The following is a 13,396-nucleotide window of genomic DNA, read 5'->3' as shown; positions in this document are numbered from 1 at the left end:
TTGATTCCATTGAAAGTGGTTGCGAGTTGTTGATCTACTGCAGTCATCTTCGCTGGAGAAGGAAAGCATCAATTACTGCTGGAATGAGACTACGGACTGTTCTACTGTTAAAGAACCTTTTGTCGCCCCGGATGGCTGAGGACTTCAAGCACCCTTGGGTTTTTTCACCTCCGGCAGGAGCATAAATTTGCAAGGGCTCTAATCTTTTATATTTTATATGCTGTTTATATCTTAGTGTTCAAGAATTTCATTTTTCTAATTAAATAGTTAATTTGTTGATTTAAAGACACTTGGTTTCGTAAGCCTCATTCGGAGGTTAATAAATGGTACTATTTGGCTAGGTCTTTCTTTAATTTGGAAAGTTTAAAATGATATGTTAGGCGATCTGTGCAGAGACAGGAATGAATTAACTGTGGTGGGAGAAACGCACTATCATATTTTGATTGGGGGCTTTGACTGGAGCGGTCAGTCGTAACAATGTGCTTTCACATGGCTGCAAATGTAACTTTTAATCCAGTTTTATTAGTATGTACTTAATGCAATATTTGGAGAGCCGACAATTGTACTTTGAAATCCAACAGAATGAGTAATAAAAGCAAGCTTTAAATAATAATTTTAACATTCCCATTGTTGGAATTTAGGTCATGATTGACCAAGTTAACTTTCATGGGTTTCAAAATATTGTAGAAGACAGATTCAACAACAATGAATTGAGTATTGCTGAAAAAAGGAGATATGCTGTCGAAGCTTTTTAGCTTGCATTCATCAGAACAGATGCAAGAATTCCAAATTTCAAAGGAAGCGACAATTTATACTGCATGACAAAGTTGTGCTGATTGGTCGAGTCATTGCCATGGAGACTGCACCACAGAATTATTGACCCCACGCTTTTAATTATAAAAAAAGCGCAATGCCTGGACATGTTCCTTTTACCCGCAGAGGACAGGTCCCTGTGTATGAATATATGTAGCATCCAGCAAGTGTAAGTGAGCCACATTGGGAGCCCGACTGATAATCTTAAATTGGTTATCAGTGTAATTCTTAGCACATTCTGAATTGTACAGCAAGTGCTGCCCAATCACGGAATCACATCTGATGTCAGACATCGTGTTCTGCGTTTTGCAAGTATGGACTGGTTGAGTACGGTCAATACCCTGCCTATTGCGAACAGCCAAAGGGACATGCTGTCTGATACGATCCGCCATTCGTCAGGACATACGGCACTGCACCTGATATACCACATTACTCATTTGAGTTGCCACTTTTGTATTGTACTCACATTATGGAACAGCAATACAGTATAACATTTTCAGCTGATCTACACCAATGGAGATTAAGACCAGAGAGTTACCAAGAACAGACTAGGCTGATGCAAGAATTGAAAATTGCGACAATCCTTCCAAAGCCAGGAAAATACTAGAGTTTCAGATGGATTCACCAACGCTTGCCTCTAGAGCATCCCTGATTTTAAAACCACTACGGGGAAGGAAGCTTGCAGGGGATGAGGAGGAGGAAGGGGGGGGGTGAGGAGAAGCCAGGAATGGTTGGGGGAGGGGGGGGTGGGAAAGCAGATCATCCGCATAAAAGGCAGCAGACAGGTTGACAAGGATGGGAAAGACTAGTTTACCACGGTCACATAGGGTGCAACTTTGATAAGGGACATTTCAGTAATCTGACAGGGGTGGAAACCTAGTTGGCTAGCTCACTATGTCTCAAGATAACCCCTTCAGATACTGGGCAAACACACTCAATACTTTTCTTTTTCAGTGAGAGTCTTCATTTCTTCAGGGTGAATAGTCTACAGAGAGGCGAGTCTGCTACAGACACTCACTTTTACAGCTTTACTGTGAATCAGAAATTATGAAACCCACTATCTGATTGCTGAGTTACAAACAAGATTCCATAATCCAATCATAAAGGTACCAAGCACAGAGGGTCTCAAATTGCATAGGTTTCAATCAAAGTTAATATAAGCAAGGAAATAGTACAGCAAAAATATAACGGCACTAAAGACTGACAAATCCCCAGGAGAGGATGCTATTCATTTCAGGATTTTAAAGAAAGCTGGTGAGGAAATTGGAAGATTATGGCTAAAGCATGTGCAAAGTTCTCTCATACGAACAGAGAATGGTTACAGCACAAAAGGAGACCATTCAGCCAGTCATGTCCATGCTTGCTCTCTGCAACCGCGCCACAGCTGGTCCCACAACCCCTGCCCTTCCACCCCACCCACCCCAAAGCCCTGCAAATTATTTATCTTCAGGTGCTTATCCAATTCCCATTTGAACACCACAATTAAATCTGCCCCCACCACACGCTCAGGCAGTACATTCCAGATCCTAACCACTTGCTGCACGAGAAAGCTTATACTGGCATGGATTACGGATTGGTTAACAGGCAGAAAGCAGAGGGTAGGAATAAATGGGACATTTTCGTGTTGGCAGGCTGTGACTAGTGGGGTACCGCAGGGATCAGTGCTTGGGCCCCAGTTGCTCACAATATATGTCAATGATTTGGACATGGGGACCAAATGTAGTATTTCCAAGTTCGCAGATGACACAAAACTAGGTGGGAATTGTGTTGTGAGGAAGATGCAAAGCAGCTTCAATGGGATTTGGACAGACTTAGTGAGTGGGCAAGAACATGGCAGATGGAATATAAAGTGGAAACATGTGCGGTTATCCACTCTGGTCAGAGGAACAGATGTGCTGAATATTTCTTAAATGGTAAGAGATTAGAAAGTGTAGATGTACAAAGGGACCTGGTGTCCTTGTCAATAAGTCACTGAAAGCTAACATGCATGTGCAGCAAGCAACTGGGAAGGCTCAGTGTATGTTATCCTTTATGGCAAGAGGATTTGAGTACATGAGTAGCAAAGTCTTGCTTCAATTGTATAGAACATTGGTTAGACTGCACCTGGAGTACTGTGTGCAGTTTTGGTCCCCTTACCCTAGAAAGGATATTATTGCCATAGAGAGAATGCAACAAAGGTTTAGCAGACATGTTCCCAGGATGGTGGGGCTGTCCTATCAAGAAAAATTGGGGAAACTGGGCCTGTACTCTCTAGAGTTTCGAAGAATGAGAGGTGATCTCAATGAAGCCTACAAAATACTTAAAGGGATAGATAGGGATGCAGCCAAGATGTTTCCCCTAGTTGGGGAGTCTAGAAACAGGGGACACAATTTCAAAATAAGAGGGAAGCCGCTGAGGACAGAGATGAGGAAAAATTTCTTTACTCAGAGGGTTGTGAATCTTTGGAGTTCTCTACCCCAGAGGGTTGTGGAAGCTCAGTCATTGAGTATGTTTAAAGCAGAGATTGACAGATTTCTAAATATAAATGACAAAGGGATATGAGGATAATGTGGGAAAAAGGCATTGAAATCGATCAACCATGATCATATTGAATGGCGGGGCAGGTTAGATGGGCTGAATGACCTACTCCTGCTCCTTTGTTCCTATCCAGCCATTGGTTCTTTTGCCATTCACCTTAAAGCGGTGCTGTCCGGTTCTCAACACTTCCATCAATGTGAACAATTTCTCTCTATCTACTCTATCTGGACCCCTCAGAATTTTGAACACATAATTTCTGCCCTCAACCTCTCTTCTTTAAGGAGAAGAACCCCAGCTTCTCCAGTCTATCAACGTAACTGAAGTCCCTCATCCCTGGAAACACTGGCATGAAGCTTTTCCGTACCTTCTCTAAAGTGTTCACATCATTCCTGAAGTGCAGTGCCCGAAATTGGACACAATACTCCAGTTGAGGCTGAACCCGTGTTTTATAAAAGGTTCATTATAACTTCCTTGCTTTTCTACTCTATGCCTCTATTTATAAAGCCCAGGATCCCATATTCCCTTTTAGCCACATTTTCAACCTGCCCTGCCACCTTCAATGGCTTGTGCAAATATACCAAGTCTCTATGCTCCTGCACCTTTACAATTGTTTTATTTTATATTGCCTCTCCTCATTCTTCCAACCAGAAATCTATCACTTCACACTTCTCTGCATTAAATTTCATCTGCCACATGTCCACCCATTTCATCAGCCTGTCTATGTCCTCTTGAAGTCCATCACTATCCACCTCACAGTTCACAATACTTCCAAGTCATCTGCAAATTTCACAATTGCGTACTACACACCCAAGTCTAAGTCATTAATATACATCAAGAAAAGCAACGGTCCTAGTAGCAACCCCTGGGGAAACTCTAGTCTGGAAAACAACAGTTCATCACTACTCTGTTTCCTGTCACTCAGCAATCCATGCGCTGACTGTTTATTCCAGGGGCTTCAACTTTATTGGCAAGCCTATTATATGGCACTTTATCAAAAGCCTTTTAGAAGTCTATATATGCCACACCAACTGCATTACCTTTATCAACCCTGTTACCTCATCAAAAGACTCAAACAAAGACTCGAACACAATTTGTCTTTAACAAATCCATGCTGGCTTTTCTTAATTAATCCACACCTGTCCAAGTGACTTAATTTTGTCCTGGATTATCATTTCTAAAATCTTTCCCACTACTGAAAAACTGACTGGCCTATAATTGCTGGGCTTATCCTGACACCCTTTTTTGAGCAAGGGCAATAACATTTGAAATTCTCCAGTCCACTGGCACCATCCCTGTATCCAAGGAGGATTGGAAGAATTTGGCCAGTAGCTCCACAATTTCCATTCTTACTTCGCTCAGCATCCTGGGATGCATCCCATCTGTTCTTCGTGACCTGCCAGCGTAAAGTACAGCAAGCCTTTCTAATACCTTCTTTAACAATTGTTAGCCCATCCAGTATCTCAACGACTTCCTCTCAACTACCTTCTTTTTGACTATGACTTGGGTAGCATCATCTTCCTTGGTAAAGACAGATGCAAAGTACTCATTTCGTACCTCAGCCATGCCTTCTGCTTCCGTGCATAGATCCCCTTTTTGATCCCTAATCAGCCCCACCCCTCCTCTTACTACTCTTTTACTATTTATATGCCTATAGAAGACAAATGTAAACTGTAAACCTTTTATGTAAACTGCCAGTCTCTTTTCATACTCTGTTTTTATTATGTTTTCACTTCCTCGCTGAACTTTCTATATTCAACCTGGTTCTCACTTATATCATCAACCTGACATCCATCATACACACCCTTTGTTTTGCTTCATCTTACTCTCCAACTTTTTTGTTTATTTTGATTCAGATATCATCCCTTTAGATTGGATAATTGCAAATGTAACAGCATTTTTAAAGAAATTATAAGCAAGAGAAACCAAGAAATTATAGACCCGTTAATCTATAATCTGCTATGGGGAAGTTATTGGAATCTATAGTCAAGAACAGAGTTACTGAATGCTTGGAGAAATTTGATTTGATTAGAGAGAGCCAACATGGATTTGTAAAGGGTAGGTCATGCCCATAATTGAATTTTTTTTGCTTAAGTAATGAACAGGAGTCGATGGATGTATTTCATCTGGACTTCCAAAAGGCATTCAATAACCTTCCATTGATGAGCGTTAGCTGAAAGTAAAGCTCATGAAATTGAAGGCAAATCTGGGATTTGTACCTTAGAAAGGATATATTAACCATGGAAGGAATGCAGTACAGATTCACCAGTATGTTTCCAAAGCTCCAGAAATTAAATTATGAGCAGCAATTAGATAAGCTAGGCTTGTATCCTTGGAACATAGAGGAATAAGGCCTAATTTCATTGAGTTTTTTTTAGGATTTTGAAAGGAACCGATAGGGTAGTTAGAGACAGAAACCGTTGGTGGGAGAGTCTAGGACAAGGGGACACAACCTAAAATCAGATCCAGGCCTTTTATACATTAGCAAACACATCACGCAAAGGGTGGTAGAAGTGTGGAATTCTGTCTCAAAAAAAAACAGTAGATGCTAGTTTAATTATCATTTTAAATCTGGGATCAATAGATTATTGTTAGCTAAGAGCATTAAGAGATATAGGCAAATGGATGGAGTTAAGGTACATTCAGCCATGATCTCAAATTAATGGCGGAACAGGGTCAAGGGGCTCAATGGCCTACCTAGGTCCCTAAGTGCACAAAAAGATTAACAGCATTTCCTGATCTAGTTGTTATGGTCTGCTCCATGCTGTTAATGGCTATTTTAGAATAAATAAGCAGGATTCCGCCTACAAATAACTAAAGCTAATGTCTTTGTTCCCAGATTTCTGAATCTGAAACCAGAGTACTAATCACCTAATTCCATTACGACAAGTAAACTGATTCACCAGACTCATTTATGAAAACATGCACTCATGCATGAAGCACAGGACAAAATTCAGTTCCCACAACTTTTACAAAAGCACCACAGCAAATACCAAGTACAACCAGCTGCAATTCAATTATTTTCCCCATTTACCTCCACTGGCCAAAAGGTTCTCTTGCACTTTGTCCCTGCTGTCTTCCAACACATCAGCCATGTACTGGGCTACCTTCTTCACAACACTGAAATATAAGACCAGAACAAAGGTTACACATTTAGCCAATACATCTAAACAGAATAAAAACAGCATAAGGTGCCCTTTACTTTTTCCAGTGAGCCACATACTGAAATATAATAGCATTTTGGGTACAGTAATGTAGTAGCTATCACACTAGACTAGCAACTGAGAGGTTGAGTACAAATTCCACCAGAATTGAATTCAATCAATCTGGTAATTAATGAGGTAGCACCAAAAAAGTGATATGAAATGGGCAGGATTGTTACAAAAATCTAACCAGCTTACTAATGTCCTTCAGAGACATAACTGGTCTGACCTACATGTGACTAGAGTCCACACTACATAGTTGACTCAATGCCCACTTAGAAGGTCATGCATTTCTACTAATACTAAGGCTTGCTAACTTCCCTGGACAACTAGTGATGGGTTAAAAAATATTGGCAGTATCAATGTGATCCACATCCATAGACAAAAAAAAATTACATCTGGCAAATCTTTAGGTTTGTAAAATTACTGCGAAATTAAATGCATTTTTGCACTGTGGACTGAAGTAGGAGTACCTAGGCTGAGATTGTCCAAAGCCACTCAACATGAGAGAATTCAATTCCATCAGTTTTAGGGGTTTGAACCTGAACCTAGAAAACAAAGAATAGCGCACGAAGCAAATTTTCAAACTGGCAAGCTTACATTCCTATACCAAAAAGGATGTCCAAACAACCCAACTGTACAATATTCACAAAACAATGCTACATTGTCTGAAATTTAATGTTGATTGTTTGTAATCATGGGTCAACGTACAGCTTAATTCAAAAACATTTTCATCTGTCAAAGCATTTTATATTCTGAATTTTGGATCATCCCAATCTGTTCACTCTAAGACTGCCCAAATTAAAATGTAGTTTTTAACTTTCTCAATATATAAGATGTTCCAAATGCCAAAGTTAGAAAACCACAATTAGAATCAGTAATAACTTACTTGGATCACAGAATTTTTTTTTTTAAATCACCTGCCAGGTTCCAAAACCATCTCTTCAAAAAAAAATTATTTGGCTTCACAGCTAAATGCTGAGATTCAACAAACCTGATGACACTGCTCTGAACAAAAGGACATATTCAACTATTATGATTAGCAAACATTAAATCTTCCAAATCCATTCGATTACTTCAGTAACAAAAACACCAATGGATTACAAATTAGATCTGACAAACAACAAAGCCATATCGCAGCAAAATATGAATTGGCACTCCAAGACCTGCCCACAAGGTCACTAGTTCCTGCAGAAAATCAGACATACAGGTTAACTCAAAGTTCACCAGCTATTGAACTTACAAATCTGGCCCAAATGGTTTTCATACATTCCTGTCTAAAATCAACAGTTCTTAATAGGAAGGAGCATCACTGTCATATGACCTGGGGAGAAAGTTTTTTTTAAAACTGCAAACTGTCTGTTTCTATCTATTCTGGCATATCATTTATAACGTTAAATGCATCAATCGTATTACCTCATAATTTCCATTGTTTCAACAAAATTGACTTGCGTTTATATAACACCTTTCATAACCACAAGATCGTCCCAAAGCGCTTTCCAATCAATGAAGTACTTTTGAAATGCAGTCACTGTTGTAATGTAGGAAACACAGCAGCCAAGTTGTGCACAGCAAGCTCTCACAAGCAGCAAAGTGATGATGATTAGATAATCTGTTTTTGTGATGTTAACTGAGGGATAAATTTGTCAGGATACCAAGGATAAGAAGTCCCCTACTCTTCATCAAAAAAAATGCTACGAGATCTTTTATGTCCACCTGAGAGGGCAGACAGGGTCTCTGTTTAATGTCTCACCCGAAAAACGGCATCTCCAGCGGTGCAATACTCCCTCAGTACCACACTGGAGTGTCAACCTTGATTTTTATGCTCAAGTTCCGAAACAGGTCTTGAACTCTCAACATTGACTCAGAGTTGATTGTGCTACCAATTATTCAAATCTTCCTTCATAACAGGCATCAACCGAATGAATCAACACTGTACCCTCTCTAATGCCTCAATATTCTTTCTCTTGTGGAGCCTAATATTGTACACAGGGTTCTAACTGAGGTCTTGATATCGAAGCTCTACAGAAGCAGGTGCAAATCACAATTTATATGATTTATTTTTAAGCACAGGAGTTGTAAACCACCAACACACAAAGCCTTGGTAAGCCTTGCAACTCAAGCTCACGTCTGGACAGAAGAGCAGACTTTTTCAAGAAATCTCATGGCACGCTCCATTAGCTGAACTTGTTTCAGCACCCTTCGGCTCAAAAGAAGTTACTAGAAGCACAAGCTGATAATGCCATGTGGGCAACGGGGCAATTTACTGGTGATGAACTGGACAATTTGCACATTCTTAAATTGGATTGAAGGATTGAGAAATAAACAGAGGAAGAATGGAGAAGGAGGGTGAATTAGATTGGGTGAAGTCAATATCAAATCAGGTACAGAAAGAGAAAGAGGAAAAGACTGGATTAAGCTAGAAACAAGAGACATGAAAAAAATTAGTTTAAAATACGGCATTTTAAAAATCTTCAACAATTCACTCAAAGGATTGAGACTCCACACTCAATTGTTTTCTGTGCAAGAGGTTGATTGCCAGTCAGTAACAATTATCACATCATTGAAAGGGTACTTGCGCTATCAAGAGATTTAACCTTTTGTGGCAAATAATGTGAACATGCATCCACTTAACTTCAGTGTGATTTTCATAAGTGAAGAATGAGATGCTGTTAGTGCAAAGTTAACGGTGGAGCAATGTAAATTGGCTTTAATCTACGGCGATTTGCAGGGGATCATTTCCTTGCCAAAAGTTACTGGTCCATTTGCACATTAATAAAGGCATGCATTATTTACATGCTATTATCAGCGAATTCTAGGCTAATATCAAAAAAGTGGTGCATTTAGTTTTAGGCTTGAGCTGTCGAGTGTCACTATGAAACAGCCTGAGTTGGTATCAGCCAGCAACCACATTGGTTCAGGTAAAAAAAAACAGCTAAGTTTTAAATTTTACAAGTAAAACAAAGCTTTTTTTGTGGCCCGACAGATTCCCTGCTTTGCCTTCCAGCTGTCTCCCTTGTTTACTACACTCCTTCCTCTGCCCATGTTCCTTTGGCCTGTGACAGTCCCTAAGCATTTGGCAGTCCATCCCTTGGCCTAGAATCTTGCACTATAACTACCAACTGAAACTCCCAATCTTCCCCAGATATTGTTCATCTGTGACACAGACTAGCCAACCACACAAAAAACCAGAGCCCACCCACTAAGGCCATCGTCCTAGCCTCCCATCATGTACTATCACCCCCTCCGACAAATAGCAAAGCCTACTCCACCTCTGCACCACACTTTTCCTTCCACACCCAAAACTGAACAGCATCTCAGGAAATCTTAACCCTCAGCCTGACAAAGTAGCATCTGGGCATCCATTTCCCTCCCCCAGTGAGCGGAAATGCAAGAAACCACTCCTTTCACCTCCACCACAAGCATTTCCAACATCGCTCATCACTGAAAATCATTTTTCTACCTCCAGTTCTAAATAAAGCCCTCTTACTCCTTCACAGCCACTTTTGGAAACTTGCCTGGGCCCTGCACTGATCAACTTTCCAGACACTGCCTACTCCTCTCTGTCCATCTCTCTAGCCCTGCTTGAATACATGGGGGTTTTGACTCCCCCATGTGCAATACAAAAGATGATCGACCATTTTTGCAAAAATAATTATAAGTGAAGTACTAATTTTCAAACCTAACCTTGATTTCTGCAAAGACTGTGGCAATAGAAAATATAATCCTGCCACCAACTGCATGAATCAATAAACTTTGATATTTCACTGCGAGTTTCTCCCATTCACATTCCACTTCAAACAGGGTAAATTCAAAACTAATCAAAACATTTCACTGAGCGAGTGGTAAATCTATGGAACAGGTCCCTAGGGAGACAGTGGAAGCAGAGAATGTTGATTCATTCAAATGCAAATTAGATAGATCTGCCAAAGTTAACGTTTTTGGATATGTTATATGGGCAATTATGACACATGGTAAGTGCAACATCCTTAGGAGAACCAGGTGACTCTGGTTCCCAAAGCTTTCCACCACTGGGAGCTTCCTCACTTCATGTCTGGTCTGTTATAGACGAATTGACAGAGATTAATTGCCATGATTAGTCAACAACTCCATTATTGTTGTATAATGCAACTACCAATGTGGTAGATGGTTAACTAGATGGACCAAGGTCTTTTCTTATGTAGCAATTTTTATTTATTTGTTTTAGAGATACAGCACTGAAACAGGCCCTTCGGCCCACCGAGTCTGTGCCGACCATCAGCCACCCATTTATACTAATCCTACATTAATCCCATATTCCTACTATATTCCCACAATTCCCCTACCACCTACCTATACTAGGGGCAATTTTTATAATGGCCAATTTACTTATCAACCTGCAAGTCTTTGGCTGTGGGAGGAAACCGGAGCACCCGGCAAAAACCCACGCAGTCACAGGGAGAACTTGCAAACGCCACACAGGCAGTACACAGAATTGAACCCGGGTCGCTGGAGCTGTGAGGCTGCGGTGCTAACCACTGTGCTGCGCTTTATGTTTGCTTTCTTCTACTTTGGAACAATTTTACTTAACTTTTGCTTAAAATCTTTGAGGCATTTGTCCATTACCATTTTTCACTTTTTTCTGGTTTATTTTAATTCATTAAAATGCTATTACTTCAATGTGCAGTCTCTCTATGCGTTCATAATTAGCACATTTGACACTCAACCTCAATCAGTTCTACAAAAAGGGATTTACCTACTTTTTCCCTCCAATTCTGAAAAAGCATTTTTCCCCTTTCTTATGCAAATAGGAATACTTGCATTTTCAACATTATCTGTTATCTTGTCGCAATTACTATTTCTTTATTTCACCATGTGACAAAAGCATTCCCTAAAACTAGAATAAGGTGATTGGAACTGAACTCTGTTTGGTCCAAATACAAGGTTCAAGTATTAATTCAATGAGTTTAAATAAAAAGATCAAAAAATTTCAAACTTTTAAATGTCTTGGGCTGATCTGAAGGAGATTATTTTGGGTAATAAGCTAACAATGCAGCATTATCAGAAAGTAAAATGAAACATCACAGACCCGAAACGTTAACTCTGCTTCTCTCTCCGTAGATGCTGCCAGACCTGCTGAGTATTTCCAGCAGTTTTTGCTTTTATTATCAGAAGGTAGCCTGAAATATAGTTGTTTGGTAGTACAGAACTTGAGAACTGCTGAAGATAGAGACATGTTGTTGAAGCTTTTCGGCTTGCACTCATCAGGACAATATGCAAGAATAACCAATGTAAGGGAAAATAACTCCATGCAGTGTAAGTTGTTGTTTTCCCTTACATTGGTTCTCTTTCTTTCTTTCTTTTGGGCCTCCTTATCTCGAGAGACAATGGATACGCGCCTGGAGGTGGTCAGTGGTTTGTGAAGCAGCGCCTGGAGTGGCTATAAAGGCCAATTCTGGAGTGACAGGATCTTCCACAGGTGCTGCAGAGAAATTTGTTTGTTGGGGCTGTTGCACAGTTGGCTCTCCCCTTGCGCCTCTGTCTTTTTTCCTGCCACAAGACGAAAAGCTTCGACAACATGTCTCTATTTTCAACAAACCGGAAATATATTAAGTGTTTATATACTCGCTTTGACGCGTTGCACTCCCAATAAGAGCCAAAGTCTGAAGCATCCTATCCACGCCACAATAAATGTGCCAAAGGGAAGTAATTCTTAGCACAGTGGCAGATCCCGACAAAGCATCATTTTCTCAGATTCCAGCCTCAAAATAACATTTAAGAAATTAGTTTGCCCTCATTGGGAAAAAAAGATTTCCCAAGCTAGCTAAAGAACAGATTTCAGGTCCTTATTTCTGTTCTCCTATAAAAAAAACAAAGAAAAGGACTTGTATTTATATAGTGCCTTTGATGACTTCAGGACATCAAACATACTCAAGTAGCGACAAGGTAGGAAATAAAGCAGCCAGGTTGTACATAGCAAGCTCCCACAAAACAGCAATAAGATAATCTCTTTTTAAGTGATACTGACTAAGGGGTAAATATTGGCCTGGAAACTAGGGAAAAATCCCTCGCTCTTCTTCAAAATAGTGCCAGTGTACCTTTCATGTCCACCTGTGCTCACAGAAGGGGCCATTGTTTAATGTCTCATCCAAGAAATGACACTCCAACAGTACTCCCTCAGCACTACACAGAAGTGTCAGACTAAATTTTCATCCATAAATCTCTGGAGGAGGATTTGAACGCTCAGCCTTCTGACACAAGAGAGAGCACAACTGACTGAGCCACAGCTGACACTGTGGGCTGAATTTTACTGGCCACTTGATGCTGCCTTATCAACAGACATCAAGATCGAATGTGGTCAGGAGAAGTAAGTGAAGAGGACATTGGTTTTGAGAAGGACAGGGAGATCCAACCCATTGCAGATGGGAGGAGTTTTGCACTTTTAACTGCAAAGATCTCAATTCGATGAGAACACTACCGTATAAATGTGGTGTGCAGTTTTCAACTGCATTAATAAGTTAACGATGGGGGCATGAGTAGTAAGTTTGCAGATGACACCAAAATTGGTGGTATAGTGGACAGTGAAGAAGGTTGTCTAAGGTTACAACAGGATATAGATCAACTGGGATTGGCAAATGGAATTTAACACAGACATTGTGAAGTGATGCATTTTGGGAAGTTAAACCAGGGCGGGACATATACAGTGAATGGCAGGGCCCTGGGGAGTGTTCTTGAGCAGAGACACCTTGGGGTGCAAGCACATAGTTCCCTGAAAGTTGCAACACAGGTAGACAGGGTGGTGAAGAAGGCATGTGGCATGCTTGCCTTCATCGGCCGAGGCATTGAGTACAAGAGTTGGGACGTCATGTTACAGTTGTACATAATGT

General features: G+C 40.4%; 1 protein-coding gene across 4 annotated transcripts in view; it reads right to left on the bottom strand.

The window, feature by feature from the left end:
* The window catches only part of atp6v1c1a (ATPase H+ transporting V1 subunit C1a), a 107,633-nt gene that overhangs the window by 72,567 nt on the left and 21,670 nt on the right, over positions 1 to 13,396 (bottom strand). For all 4 annotated transcript variants that reach the window (XM_068032401.1, XM_068032398.1, XM_068032402.1 and 1 more), the window contains one exon: positions 6,362 to 6,447. In XM_068032401.1, coding sequence (XP_067888502.1) covers positions 6,362 to 6,447 — 86 coding nt within the window. The remainder of the gene's footprint in view (positions 1 to 6,361; positions 6,448 to 13,396) is intronic.

Source organism: Heterodontus francisci, chromosome 5, assembly GCF_036365525.1.
Source record: "Heterodontus francisci isolate sHetFra1 chromosome 5, sHetFra1.hap1, whole genome shotgun sequence".
NCBI classification, from domain to species: domain Eukaryota; kingdom Metazoa; phylum Chordata; class Chondrichthyes; order Heterodontiformes; family Heterodontidae; genus Heterodontus; species Heterodontus francisci.
This window is presented reverse-complemented; position numbering and strand designations above follow the sequence as displayed.